The 15,382-nt window shown below is 40.8% G+C and overlaps 1 protein-coding gene across 1 annotated transcript in view; it reads left to right on the forward strand.

Moving 5' to 3' along the window:
- Virma (vir like m6A methyltransferase associated) overlaps nt 1-15,382 on the forward strand; it is a 65,035-nt gene that overhangs the window by 30,175 nt on the left and 19,478 nt on the right. The window contains exons 9-15 of the mRNA XM_026786612.1: nt 4,544-5,032; nt 6,581-6,735; nt 8,442-8,524; nt 12,311-12,404; nt 12,547-13,091; nt 13,573-13,808; nt 14,409-14,705. Of these exons, the coding sequence (XP_026642413.1) occupies nt 4,544-5,032; nt 6,581-6,735; nt 8,442-8,524; nt 12,311-12,404; nt 12,547-13,091; nt 13,573-13,808; nt 14,409-14,705 (1,899 nt within the window). The remainder of the gene's footprint in view (nt 1-4,543; nt 5,033-6,580; nt 6,736-8,441; nt 8,525-12,310; nt 12,405-12,546; nt 13,092-13,572; nt 13,809-14,408; nt 14,706-15,382) is intronic.

A 15,382-nucleotide genomic window follows, 5' to 3' on the forward strand; every position in this document is an offset into this window, starting at 1 on the left:
TGGGGAGCACGGATCTGTTAGCCGAGAGCAGAGTCGGTGATGGAGCACTGGGGAGCACGGATCTGTTAGCCGAGAGCAGAGTCGGTGATGGAGCACTGGGGAGCATGGATCTGTTAGCCGAGAGCAGAGTCGGTGCTGAAAAGGAAACCAGCAAGAATGAGAAGCAGGGATGGTGGCAGCACAGTTAGCAAAGCAAGAAATTAGAGCAGAAACTAGGATCAGGAAGCAGTGAATGGTCTCTTTAGCCAAGTATACATGAGACGTTGCAAAGTGAGGGCGGGAGTCCTGTAGTGAGTGTTTGGTGTGTGGATTGCGGTTAGAACTCTGGGAGAGTAGTTTTACCTGTAACAGTAGGCGATGAAGTGTGGACGGGCTCAGAAGGGGGATATGGAAGTTGTGTGGGTGACTCTTCTCAGATACTTGATCACAAAGCCAAGATGAGGGGCAGGCTCTGGGGGTGTAGCTCAGTTGGTAAGTCCATGCCTCGCTGAGGAAGCCCTGGGTCCCATCCTCAGAATGTATTTCCTGCATTTGGGAGGTGGGGGCAGGAAGATCACGAATATCATGTCATCTTTGTCTGTGCATTCAGTTTGAGGCCAGCCTGAACTATGTGAGAACCTGTCTCTTAGAAAATGAAGAGATGAGGGAACAGCCAGAAAGGTGTGTTTGTAAACTGGGAGGATGACAGGGTTTGAAACTCAGTAAGGAGGGACATGGGTGTGACGTGGGAGGAAAAGATCAGTTACTGGAACAGGGTTTGCCAGGCGATGAGGGAGATGTGTGCTGGGTGTGGCGTGTGCTGGGAGGCAGAGGCATTTGAATCTCCAGAGTTCAAGGCTAGCCTGTTACACTAGCAAGTTCCAGGCCAGCCTTTTGAGACCCTGTGTAAAAAAGAGCAGCTTTAAAAAGGAAGACTTTGGCTATGGCAGGAGTGTAGAGACCATGTGACTGCAAATCCAGGAACTTTAGTGATATCGAGAGAGACAAAGAAACCGAGGCTGTGCTGCTGGTCACCTGGTCACTTGGTTGGGGGCGGGAGGTGGAAAGTTGTGGTTGTTGGGTTTTTGTTTCTTTTTCTTGGTTTTTCGAAACAGGGTTTCTCTGTAGCTTTGGAGCCTGTCCTGGAACTAGCTCTTGTAGACCAAGCTGGCCTCGAACTCACAGAGATCTGCCTTCCTCTGCTTCCCCAGTGCTGGAAATAAAGGCGTGCGCCACCACTGCCGGGCTATAAAGTTGTCTTGTTGGTGGCTGAAGGTACTGAGTGAAGGAAAGAAAGAGCTGCTTTCAGTTGCTGAGGAGAAAGTAGTAATCAGCTCTCATTAGATGCCGGCCCTCCCCGCTCCAGGTGGAGAGGAGGAAATGAGGGCCGTGGACGCTGTGCTGAGGAATTAGGAAGACGCTGACTCTTTGGAGTAGCAGATCTGCTTAAAGTAATGTTGTGAAATTTTACACTGCAGGATAACTGTGAGGGAAAAGTCACCGGAGTCGCTGGGTAAATGGCAGATCTAAAATTAGAGTACTGGATGCTAAATACTCTGCTAGTTACAGTGGTATTTAAGGGAAGACCAAATGCTGTGCTGTCCTAGAGAGTCTAGGAGGAAGTAATTTCTAGCATTGGGACTTCATAGGTAAGAGGTTGTGAGAAGGAGCTAACAGCATTTGGAGCTTTCTAGTCAAGGCAAGAATTGGAACTATGATTCTATTGACGGGAACTTGTACATTAGGAGTCAGACATCTTGGAAAAAGAAATCATTACATTTTGGAAAGATTTCTTTGACGTGACAGAAAGGCTCTAACCATACATTTGAGGGTCCACAGCATCAACCCCAGTATTTTCTAGCAGGTTCAGACTCTGTGCAGCTGTACTCAGCAAGGGCTCAGGCGTGCTAGCAAAGGGAGGCACCTTAGCAGCCTTCCAGAGCTCGTGACTTGTGCAGAACCCGCTGACTCCCCCAGGAGCAGCCTGTGTCAGTGGAAGTGTTACTACTCGAGTTAGAGACTTGACGCTGAGGCTTTAACAAAGAAGATGCTGTTTCCATGTGTCTGTTCGATGTGGAATGAATATATCAAACTAGTTGGCACCAGGAATCTGTTCACTACCTATAGTGTTCCAGAATTCTCTACATCAAGAAAGGAAGCAGATATTTTACATAAACTATTTTGTCTGCACAAGTAACTTAGACATGGTGAGCCATCCTTAACTTTGGGGGAGTAGGACTCTGAAACCCAGGTTCACAGGTTTTAGCCAAGAGCCAACCTTACTGCTGTGTTAACTACTCCAGACAGTCCTTAAGTAAGGATGTCCTTAGGGCAATTTTGTCAGTTTGAATTATCTTTAGGTTTTTAATAAGCAGTCACTGAGGATGTTTATTATAAATACTGTGTTGTTCACGAATAATTGTCATGAATATTATGATAAAAATATTCTTGGAACCCCAGTTTAATCAGTGGAAGTATTAAAAAGTTTGTTTTAGGGCCTGGAGAGATGACAGTGGTTAATAGTACTTGTCCTCTTACAGAGGACCTGGGTTCAGCTCCCAGCACTCACATGGGGGTTCACAACCATCAGTAACTCCAGTTCTAGAGGATGTGGTGCCCTCTTCTGGTCTGTGTGGACATGGTACACACATGGTACACAGACAAAATGCAGGCAAAACACCTATACACCAAAAGTAAAACTAAATGCTAAAAATTTAAAGTCATTTTTAGTTTTTGATAAATACAAATTCTGATCTTTATTGACTTATCTTCGGTGTCTTAACAGGGTTCACAGACGCTCTCATGTCTCGTTGTGTGATTGCGTGTGTGACGCGTCAGATTGTCCGACTGAACAAATGCCCATCAAGTTACTCTTTGTTAGATTTCTTCCCATTTCCAAAATTTAAGGGGGGAAAATGTTTTTTGTTTTGTTTTTCTGAAACTCTTTAAACAGTTTCTATAAAAACCTGATTTTAGAAGATCTCAGCTAGGCATGGTGGCATATTATAATCCCAGCATTCATGAAGGAGGACTGCCACATGTTCGAGACTGGTGTTGTCTACATATCGTTAGGTCAGCCTGTGTTTACAGTGCTTTACCGTGTTTCAAAAACCAAAAGGCAGCAGTAAAAATTGTGAGTAACGTTTATGTTTATTTGTAGTAGTGGGTACATTTTACCTTCTCTCCTCCTAACATTATGTATGGGGGGAGCGGCTGGAGAGCTCGCACAGCGCTCAAGAGCACAGCCCTTTGAGAGGAGAGCTTGGTTCCCAGCTCCCAGCTGCCGGTAACTCCCTCTCCCAGGGAATCGGCTGGCTCTGACCACCTCAGGTCTCCTCGTACACCCATAGCCACGTTATATAGTCACGCACAGACACATGATGAAAAATAAAGGTAAATCTTTAAAAAGCTGTTAGACATACTAAGAAGAGTTGTGGGTCTGACAGGGTGTCTCAGTAGGAAAAGGCATTGCCCCCGAGACTGGAGACTTGAGTTTAATCCCCAGAACCCACATAATGGAAGGAGAGAACCCACTTCCTCAGGCTGTCCTCTAACTTCAGCGCGCACACACACACACGCACACACACACGCGCGTACACACACACGCGCACACACACACACACGCGCGTACACACGCGCACACACACACACACGCGCGTACACACGCGCGCGCACATGCGCGCGCACACACACACACGCGTGCGCGCACACACACACATGCACACACACACAATTTTAAAAAGAAATAGTTCTGAAACCAGAGCCTGATGACTAACATCAGTGATCGTACCACTTGGTTGGGCAGAAGTATTGCTGTGAATTTGAAGTTAGCTGGCACTGCATAGTGTCTTTGAGGCAAACCTGAGAACCTGACTCAAAATAAAAAAGGAATAGTTCTTAGATTTGATGTAGAAAACAAAACCAAAAGTCTGTGTTTAGTATTCACTACTTACATGCTATAATTTGTAATATCTCTCTGGTGATACTGACTCTTATCTATAGTAAATCTAAATCCACGAGATGTTTTTGCACTGTATAGACAGTATATTTCTTGGATACAGTAATTCATACAGACTGGCATTTTATGAAGTAGAGTGAGACCATAGTGAAAAAGGAGTGAGAAACGGAATCAGTGATGCTCAAGTAAAAAGAGAAGCCTGTCACCTGTCATGTCTTGAGGTCGGTTGATGATGCAGAACTTTCATTGACCCCCAAAGAGGAGAGTTGGTACTCACATTGTAATAATTATTTCCATTTATGGGGAAAACTATTTCTGAAGATGAGAATTAAAGCCATTCAGATGTTTACTTTATCCAGTCTTGTGATTTTTTTTTTTTTTTTTTTTTTTGGTTTTTTGAGACAGGGTTTCTCTGTGGCTTTGGTGCCTGTCCTGGAACTAGCTCTTGTAGACCAGGCTGGCCTCGAACTCCCAGAGATCCGCCTGCCTCTGCCTCCCGAGTGCTGGGATTAAAGGTGTGCGCCACCACCGCCCGGCCAGTCTTGTGATTTTGAGTTAATGAAGAATGCTTTGCTCCACCTGAAGTCTCTGCTTTGCCTTCCACAGGTATCTTCACAGCCATCACTTCTTGGAGTTGGTTACGCTGCTTCTGTCAATTCCAATAACAAGTGCCCACCCTGGTGTACTGCAAGCCACAAAGGATGTTCTAAAGTTTCTCGCACAGTCACAAAAGGGCCTTCTCTTTTTCATGTCAGAGTATGAAGCGACAAACTTACTGATCCGAGCTCTGTGCCACCTCTATGATCAGGATGAAGAGGAAGGTCTTCAGTCTGATGGGGCCGATGATGCCTTTGCCTTGTGGCTGCAGGACTCCACCCAGACTCTGCAGTGCATCACAGAGCTGTTCAGCCACTTCCAGCGGTGCACAGCCACTGAGGAAACTGACCACTCGGATCTCCTGGGCACTCTCCACAATCTTTACTTGATTACTTTTAATCCTGTGGGAAGATCAGCTGTTGGTCATGTTTTCAGCCTTGACAAAAACCTTCAAAGTCTCATTACTCTAATGGAGTATTATTCCAAAGAAGCCCTAGGGTAATTTCCTGCTTCCTCCTTACAATTTCGATTACAGTAGAGAACTAGATCACTAATGGGATAGCTTCTTTACAAAAGAAGTCTCTGCGTGTGTACACACTTACATATATATATATATATATGCTTATCTAAAGATAGATAAGTATCTTTTGTCATAGCATTGTGCTAATTAAGAATCAGGCTAACAAGAACCCCTGTAATGTGGCTAGTAAGCAATGTTGTGGACTTTTCCAGCTGCTCTCCGTTACCTCTTAAAAGGGCTACTTACAGTATCCCTTTGCTCTGTGTAGAAGGGAATCCTAAAGCCCAGAAATATTTGCCTTAAGTAGGATGCATTCACTCTCTAAATGGTTTTCTAAACCATTCGTGGTGCTCTGCTGAAATTGCTTTGATTAAATGGTGGAATTGAGGAAATTATTGATATAAAGAACTGTTCAATAGGGCAGAGGATTTTAGCATATGAGAAGAGAGATCTACTCTCTTCCTAACTTATGGAAAAACAGACAAGATGGAACATGCTCAGGGTGGCATGGCCCCAGTGTCATCAAAACAGTAGCGTATAACTAAGTAGCGTATAACTATCCCATTGCCCTGTCAGTGGGGACTTGATTCAACTCACTGTAATTATGAAAGGCAAACTCTAGTGGCTTCTCTGCCTAGCTGTGGTGAGTCTTTGTGCTGCTGCACTAGAAGGCTGAGTCATGGCAGGTGATCACATTTGTTCTGATTTTTTAAGGTTAGGTGAGATAGTGAAGCATATTTCCTAACAGTCATTGTTAATGAAATATGCTTGTTAGTGTTTTATTGCTCATTTGTTCTTACTAATTTTATTTCCCACTGTAATGTTTTTGAGTTTGTTTTTATATCCAGTTGTCTCTCTTTACCTTTGGGTTCTGTTTATATATTCAACTAACAGTGAATCAAAATATTTAGATTGGGCATGTTGTAGCACACCTGTAAATTTGAGGGCAGCTTGTTCAACAGAGCAAGACCCTATCTCAAGAAAAAAATAGGCTTGGAAGAAATGCTTCTGAGCCTGGCGTGGTAGTGCTTGTCTGTAATCCCAGTATGTGAGTCTGAGGAAATGATTGGGAATTCGGGCCACCATGGATCCTATAGTGAGATTGTTTGCCCTGAGTATGTACAAGCTTTTTTCTGTCTTTATTCTGTAAACAATGCAGTAGCTATTCACATAGAAGTATCCCAAGTGGTCTAGAGTTGATGTAAAACAGATGGTAAGATGTGCACATAATATGTGATACTGTGTCATCTTATACAAGGTACTGGTGGCGCCATGGATTTTGGTGTCTGTGGAGTCCTGGAACCCGTATTCCATAGACACCGAGGGACAACTGTTAATACTTTTTTCAGGTGACTTGAAAGTGAAGTGTAAAATCTGATTGTTGTTTTTCAGGAAGTTAGGTGATGTTGATAATGTTGGATTGTGAATTCCTTGATCTCTTTAAAAAAGCATACCAAAAAAGTATTGTTATTATTCCTGAAAAAGTATTTTCATACCCCACACTTAAAACCCTTGTTTTATTTCAGTGATTCCAAGTCTAAGAAGTCAGTAGCTTATAACTATGCATGCATACTTATTTTGGTGGTGGTTCAGTCTTCCAGTGATGTCCAGATGCTGGAACAGCATGCACCGTCTCTCTTGAAGCTTTGTAAAGCAGATGAAAATAATGCTAAATTGCAAGGTATGGTACCTGGAACTGTTTTAAACACTTGTGATATATGAAGAGAAAAGGCTGAATTCTTGTTATCATTGCCTTTTCATATTTGTGTGTGTGTTATGTGTGTGGGGGTGTGTATGCATGTGTATGCATACATAGGCCTTGAGTCTAGAAGGTGACATCAGATGTCTTTCTTAACTGCTGTCCACTGCATTTTTTTGAGACAAGATTTCTCACTGAACCTGCAGCTTGTCATTTTAACTAGACTGACTGGCTACCAAGCCCCTGAGATACATCCGTCTGCCATACCAGTGCTGGTGTTACAGGTGTGTGGCATCTGTTTATATCATGCCTGGCTTTGCACGAGTGTCAGAGATCTGAACTGAGAGGCTCCTGCTTTGCACAGCAGGCGCCTTGCTCACTGAGCCATCTCTCCAATCCATTTTTAATTTCTTGAGTTGCCTTTTAGGGAAAGAGTTTATAAAACTTAAGGTTTCATTAAGGTTTTAGAATATAAATGAAAAGGTTTGAAAGTGCCTAGTAATGGTCTAGCTAACCAGGATAGGCGAGTTTTTTTTTTTTTGTTTTTTGGTTTTTTTTTTTGGTTTTTCTAGACAGGGTTTCTCTGTGGTTTTGGAGCCTGTCCTGGGACTAGCTCTTGTAGACCAGGCTGGTCTCGAACTCACAAAGATCCGCCTGTCTCTGCCTCCCGAGTGCTGGGATTAAAGGCGTGCGCCACCACCACCCGGCGATAGGCGAGTTTTTGCTCTAGTTTTGTTTGTGTAGCTACACAAACTACATGTTTGTGCTGTTCTGAGTTTATTATTGTAAACATGCTACACAAACTACATGTTTGTGCTGTTCTGAGTTTATTATTATAAACTAATATAATGCAGCATTTATTTATCTATCTTTACTGTGCCTCCTTATAAGGAGTCTTATAAGTTAATAGCACATTGTACTATTAAAAGTAGCTCATTTTAAAATGTCAAGTTAAGAAGTTAGCAGAATTGGGCCAGTGATACAGCTCAATGTACAGATATTTCTCTAGCATGCATGGCAGCCCAGGTTTAATCTAACCCAGGAGCACACAAAAGAGACAAAAGAAAATTTTTCTCCTAAAGGAACAAGGGTTACTCAACTAAATATCTCTTCATAGCTTGATTATATTAGAAAAAATATATATTTCTATAATATGTATATTTTTAATATATATATTTAAGTATATATGTCTGTTTGGGGAGGTTGGAGGCACAGTAAAGATAGATAAATAAATGCTGCCTTATATTAGTTTATAATCATATTTCTAAATCTTGTTTTAGTGTTTTCATTCACTACTGCAATAAATTCATTTTAATTAGGCAGACTGGATAAGCACTTAGATAGGTAATAGTAATTACTAAGTTTTGAGTCCGGCATAGTAGGGCTCCATTTTTATTTTATTAAGTACGTGTAAAGAATTATATGCAGAAAGCGGTATAGTGGCATACACCTGTAATCCTTGCAGTTGAGAGGTTGAAATAGAAAGATGATGAGTTTAAGGCCAATTTGGGGTATAGCGTGAGACCTAGCTTAAAAAAACAAAAGTGAACTAGACACCAGAGTTCATCCTTTCGAAAAGTCTAGATGATTCAAATGATTGCAGATGTGATGTTTTCCTTTGGGGAAAATAGTTTTGTTATAAAGACTTACATTTAAAAATATTATAGATTATTCTTTTTGTTTCTAAGAACTTGGCAAGTGGCTTGAACCTCTGAAGAACCTCAGATTTGAAATTAACTGCATCCCAAATCTAATTGAATATGTTAAACAGGTAAGTAAAAGTTAAAGGGCTTTGATTGTTGTGAAACTGTGATGATACATAGTGATAATATTGCAGTTACTTTCTAAATAATGTAGAAGTCATGGCGTTGATTGACCCCTTTAGCTTTGTAGTACAGTATTGAATATGTGGCTGTAGGTAATCATGTACGTGAATACACAGGCATATGATGCTCCGTGTATGAAGGTCAGAAGGCAGCTTGTGAAGTCCAGGGCTGGAGCTCAAGTCAGCAAGCTTCTTGGAAGGCACTTTTACCTGCTGGACTGTCCTAGGCTCTAAAAATATTTAAAGTTAACAATATGGGAGCATAACTTTAATTAGTGAAATAATTTAACTCAGAATATTTAGGTGAAAATTGATATAGCCAGTTCCAAATAATTCCAGTGTGACCAGTTTTCTCTGTTACTACTTTTGAATAGTGACAACTGTAGTTGAAATAAAAATTGAAATCTGTAGGATCTATGCTTCATAATAGTAATATTGAAAAATCCATGGATGTTTCATAATGACAATCAGTACATTCATCATTAATCTTTTTTTTTTGTTGTTTTTGTTTTTTCGAGACAGGGTTTCTCTGTGGCATCATTAATCTTGAAAGGTTTTTTCTTCTTTTTCTTTTTCTTCTTATTTGACCCAGTGTACAGCATAGCAAGATGGACTGAAGGCACAAACTCATGAACATTTCAAACTACATCAGTATAGACTGAATTATCTTCTACTGTCTATCTGATGAGCGCTGTGTGTTTGTGTATGTGAGAGGGAAAGCCTCTTTGGTTTTGCAGTTGTAGTATATTATTAAAGTAATTTATATATATTGGCCAACTTGTTGCTATTTTGAAGTAATAAGATTATTTAGGGTTATTTGTCATAGGTCTTGCTGTTTTGGTGATTCTTATCTTTTTGTTTTGTGTCTCTTAAGAATATTTTTGTTTGTTTGGGTGTTTATTTATTTATTATTGACAAGGTTTCACTGTGTAGCCAGCCCTTGCTGGCCTATAACTCACAGTGTAGACCAAGTCAGCCCAGAATGTACAGAAATTGACCTGTCCCTGCCCCCCTGAGTGCTAGGATTAAGGTGTATACCACCGTGCCTGGGTCTTAGGAATACTTTTATCTCCTTTGATGCTGTTGTGGTCTTAACAGTGCTGCAAATGACATGTGAAACTTGTCTGTGTTTTTTTCTTTCATTGGTAGTTAATGCTCTGTAAACTCAGATTGGTTGTGTATTCTGTTGATGTGGACATGGTAGAGTGATCTTTGATGATGTGTGCAGTAAATGTATAGTGATTTGAATTAAAGTATTAACTAGTAAGAAACTTAGCTTTAGAAGTTGAGTTACATGAGCCTGTTGTACATGCCTGTAACCCCAGCCCTCCAGAAGTGAGGGCAGAAGGCTCAGGAGTTGTGGTCATACTCTGCTGCATACCAGTCCAAGGCAGCCTGGGCTACCTGAGACCCTAACTCAAAGATCCAAAACAGCAAAAGCAAAATTCTGATTTTTATATTACCTTATATTTATTTCTCTCTATTTGGGATTTGGTTTGAGATGGGATCTGGTTCTGGAATGTAGGCTGGCCTCTCCCCAAGTCCCAAGGTTACAGTTGTGTACCGCTGCATCCTTCTCAGACAGCTGTCCTGTTAACTTTGATGCTGTCAGTGACTCCTGTCCTAAGAACACTAAACATAGTGGATCCGGTGTGAAACCTAGGATTTCTTGTCACAGTAATCTGTAGAACTGCAAGAAAAAGGTGAAGGGAAAGGGCAGAGAGAAATGGACGTGGTTTGTGTTTAAAGCTTATACCTGAGATTTAGAAGTCTTTGGGATACTTAAGGCCTCTAATGTGATTTTTTTCAAGTTAGGGATTTATTTATAATGTTAGTCTGTGAAAGCTAAAAATGTTAAAAAACTATTTGGTGTTTGCAAATAGAACGTTGTCATCTACTACAGAAGACAGTTACATTTCTTGTCCTCTTTCTTCTCTTCGGTGTCGGCATCTTAGAAGATGATGCTGTTTAGTTTACAAATGTTCCGAGGTTTCCCCCTAAGTCTTGAAAAAGGTTTAGTAACCAAGGGATTTTTAGAATACGCCTGGCACAATGGTGCATACTTGTAATTCTAGCCACTGAGGAGGCAGAGGGAGTAGAATTAATGGCTAGTCTAGACATTTAGTGAAGCCTGGACTCAAAACAAAAACAAAACAACACAACAAAACCTCCCAAAACACAAAAGCTCAGTTGTCAGTATAGTCAGCGCTTTATTTTTGAGAGAAAGTAATATAAAATGGGTATATATAAAAAAAGGGGAAGCCGGGCGGTGGTGGTGCACGCCTTTAATCCCAGCACTTGGGAGGCAGAGGCAGGCGGATCTCTGTGAGTTCGAGGCCAGCCTGGTCTACAAGAGCTAGTTCTAGGACAGGAACCAAAGCTACAGAGAAATCCTGTCTTGAAAAACCAAAAAAAAAAAAAAAAAAAAGAAAGAAAGAAAGAGGTACTTTAAATCCTTTGTTTTGTTTTGTTTTGTGATTTTGTTTTTTGAGACAGACTTTATCTGTGTAACAGCCTTAATGTCTCAGACCAGGCTTCCTGGAACTCACAGAGATCTGTCTGTCTCTGCCTCCTGGGTGCTGGGATTAAAGGTGTGCGCCACCACTGCCTGTTTATTTTATTTATTTATTTCTTTTGAGACAGGTTTCTCTGTAGCTTTTGAGCCTGTCCTAGAACTTGCTCTGTAGACCAGGCTGGCCTCAAATTCAGAGAACTCTGCCTGTCTCTGCCTCCTGAGTGCTGGGATTAAAGGCGTGTACCACTATCACCTGATTTATTTTAAATTCTTAATACAAAGAATCATTGGTTTTTATTTACTGGCTTTGTTTTAGTACTAGAAATATGCAAATATATTAAATTTTATGTTCTCTGCATAATATTATACAGTACAAAATGTACCCATAATGGGACTGGAGATCTGGATCGGTGATTAAGAACACTGGCTACTCTTCCAGAAGACCCAGGTTCAATCCCCAGCACCTGAAAGCTATGAATGTAAACAAAACTATTTATTGTTTGCAAACAAGATGTAGTCATCTGTTAAATACAGAAAACAGTTACATTTTTTGTCCCTTGGTGTCTACATTTTAAAAAAATGAATGCCGTTTAGTCTATAAATTTCCAAAGTTTCCCCCTAAGTCTTGAAAAAGTTTTAGTAATTAAGGGGGTTCTTAAGATCAAGTCTGGCAGGATGCATACCTGTAATTCTAGCCACTTATGAGACAGGGAACGCACAACTGTCTGTAAGTCCAGTTCCAGGGTATCTGACACTCACACACACATACAGGCAAGCAAAACCCAAATGCCCATGAAATAAAAATAAGTCATTTAAAAAAATTAAAAAACATGAAAATCTTATAAGAAAAAAGCATATCCAAGGTGACATAATTTACACGAATTTCTTTAGTACTAGGGTTTTTCTTATATACTGTCTCTTTTTTGTTCATGTATTTTTTTTTTTTTTGAGACTGTATTGTGTCTAACCGTGGCTGCCTTGGACTGCACTGTGCAAGCCAAGGCTAGCCTCAGACTCAGCCTCCTGAGTGCTGCTGTTGCAGTTTGCACCACTGCAGCCAGCTTTCTCCTGTGTAAAACATGGTAAAGTGTCATGGTGTGTGCTTACGGCCACTACTGAGGATTAAACCTGGGGCCTTGCACATTCAAGTACATGGTCTACCTCTAGAAGCTCATAGTTTTGACTAACTTAAATTTGTCTGCTTTCATTTTTTAAAGAATATTGATAACTTGATGACCGCAGAAGGAGTTGGCCTTACCACTGCCTTGCGTGTTCTCTGTAATGTGGCGTGTCCACCACCTCCTGTTGAAGGTAATATAGTTCGTATACTTTGAAAACTGCCATACTTTCAGCCTAGTGTAAATATCATTTACTAAATATTCAAAATATTCTTGATTGATTATTAGCATGTAAGTAATTAGTTTTTTCCTATTTCTTCCTATCCTATGTAAAGGTCAGCAGAAAGACCTGAAATGGAACCTTGCTGTCATTCAGCTTTTTTCTGCTGAAGGAATGGACACCTTTATTCGGGTTCTGCAAAAATTGAACACTATTTTGACGCAGCCTTGGAGGCTCCATGTGAACATGGGGACTACCCTGCACAGAGTTACTACTATTTCCATGGCTCGCTGCACGCTCACTCTCCTTAAAACTATGCTGACGGAGCTCCTGAGAGGTGGATCCTTTGAGTTTAAGGACATGCGTGTCCCTTCAGCACTTGTTACTTTACACATGCTCCTGTGCTCTATCCCTCTCTCAGGTCGTTTGGATAGTGATGAGCAGAAAATTCAGAACGATATCATTGATATCTTACTGACTTTTACACAAGGAGTTAATGAAAAGCTCACGATCTCTGAAGAGACCCTGGCCAATAATACTTGGTCTTTGATGTTAAAGGAAGTGCTCTCTTCTATCTTGAAGGTTCCGGAAGGCTTCTTCTCTGGACTCCTACTCCTTTCAGAGCTGCTGCCTCTTCCCTTGCCCATGCAGACCACGCAGGTATCACCTCCATACACATGCATCTTGTCATGACTGCGGTAGCTCCTTAGATAAAGCAGGGATGCTGGTCAGACCCAAGCAAGTCTGCATCCTCCTTCCCAAAGACAGAGTAACTGAGTTGGGGGTGAGATGAAACTGACACCATTGGAAATGTGGGGTAACATTTAATGCCTTTTGTCAAAGTGAGTCTTATGTCATGTACACTTGTGCTTGCGTTTTCTGTTATTTCACGTCTTTCTCTCCCTTTATCATGGTTTAGAATTTGCCAATTAGATTGCTTCGCCAATGGACTCTGCTCAACTGACTGCCAACCTGAGAACAATGTTTTTAGCCCTGATGAATTCGAACAGTGTTTAATTGTGCAATAGTGAATTATGTTTAAGCATGCAGTAAAGGTGTTTTTATAAGTCTTCCTGAACAGTTTTGCGACTATAATAAATATTAAAAATCTATGTACACACACGTTATACTTTTTTAACAGGTTATTGAGCCACATGATATTTCAGTGGCACTCAACACCCGAAAGTTGTGGAGCATGCACCTTCATGTTCAAGCAAAGTTGCTCCAAGACATAGTTCGTTCTTTCTCTGGCACAACCTGCCAGCCCATCCAGCATATGTTACGGCGTATTTGTGTTCAGTTGTGTGACCTTGCATCTCCAACCGCTCTTCTGATCATGAGAACTGTGTTGGATTTGATTGTAGAAGACGTGCAAAGGTATTTTTATTACACCTTAAGAAGTTTTCCTCACATTGCTCTTGATACAGATACCCTCCTGTACATAGTTTGGAAACTAGGGTTTAGTAAGCTCAGATAACATATGGATGTGTAAACACACACATGCACACATGTATGCATAAATTAATTGTATGTAAATTATTTTCTTCAGAAGACTATCTTGTTTCATATGCAAGTCATATGAAGGTCTTGATTTAGGGCTTTGTTTAACTTACTGTGTAATGTATACACGTGTGCATATATATGCTGGCGTGTGTGGTCAGGACAACTTTATACAGTTGCTTTATTTCCTTCTTTACATTGGTGCTAGGGTTGAACTCACGTTAGGGCTGCCCTGCAGGAGCCTTTACTTACTGAGTCACCTTCCGCCCAGTTGTACAGTTTCAAAAGGCGAGGTCTAAAGAACTCCTCCAACTTGACCTGAATTTATAAAACAATTCCAGAAAAAACCACCATTATATCAAAGGAATGAGATGTATGTTTTATGCAAAATTTGTATGAATCGATAGTATAGACAATATTAAATAATGTCTTTATCATCAAGAAGCTTGTTTACTGAATATATTGATTTTATTTCAGCACTTCAGAAGATAAAGAGAAACAGTATACTAGCCAAACCACCAGGTTGCTTGCTCTTCTCGATGCTCTGGCTTCACATAAAGCTTGTAAATTAGCTATTTTGCATCTAATTAACGGAACTATTAAAGGCGATGAAAGATATGCAGAGATATTCCAGGATCTTTTAGCTTTGGTACGGTCTCCTGGGGACAGTGTTATTCGCCAGCAGTGTGTGGAATATGTCACGTCCATTTTGCAGTCTCTCTGTGACCAGGTATTCAGTTTTTTATTGTCAGTGTGTGTGTTGGTGTGTGCCTGAGTGCTTGTCTTAATGTAAATCTTGGCTGGGAGCAGAGCTTACCTGTGTTCTATGACTCCTGGATTTAGAAAGTTTGTTTGATATGTGGAAGAAAAGCAAGCTGGTTTTAATGCATTCTAGTTCTCTTTGGATGTGTAAACACACACATGCACACATGTATGCATAAATTAATTGTATGTAAATTATTTTCTTCAGAAGACTATCTTGTTTCATATGCAACTTTGGCTTAGCTTTGGGTCTCTGAGGAGATTTATGTCCTTTTGTAATAGTATTGCCATCCTGGGTAGTTGCTTTTGTGCTAATTTCCAATGCTTTTTATGGCTAATTAGTATTTACTGTATTGCTTTCCTTCCTAATTATATTAACATGTGCCAAGGCATTCTTCAGTTTTATAACATTGATATTATTTGATTAATGTAAGGATAACTTCTTTGTGTGGTTACTCTTTGGAGAGTTGGTCTTTTGTAGCCCCAACTGCCCTCAGACTTGCTCTGTAGCCAAGTCTGACCTTGAATCGCTGATTTCCCTCCTCTGTCTCCCAAGTGCTGGATTACCATGTGTGCCACTTGTCTGCTTCTTGTGGACAGCTGGTGCAGCAGCGAGAGTCACCGCTGTTTGTGCATTCTGACGGATGCTTGTGCAGCAGCAAGAGTCTCCGCTGTTTGTGCATTCTGAC

Source organism: Microtus ochrogaster, linkage group LG5, assembly GCF_000317375.1.
Source record: "Microtus ochrogaster isolate Prairie Vole_2 linkage group LG5, MicOch1.0, whole genome shotgun sequence".
NCBI lineage: Eukaryota > Metazoa > Chordata > Mammalia > Rodentia > Cricetidae > Microtus > Microtus ochrogaster.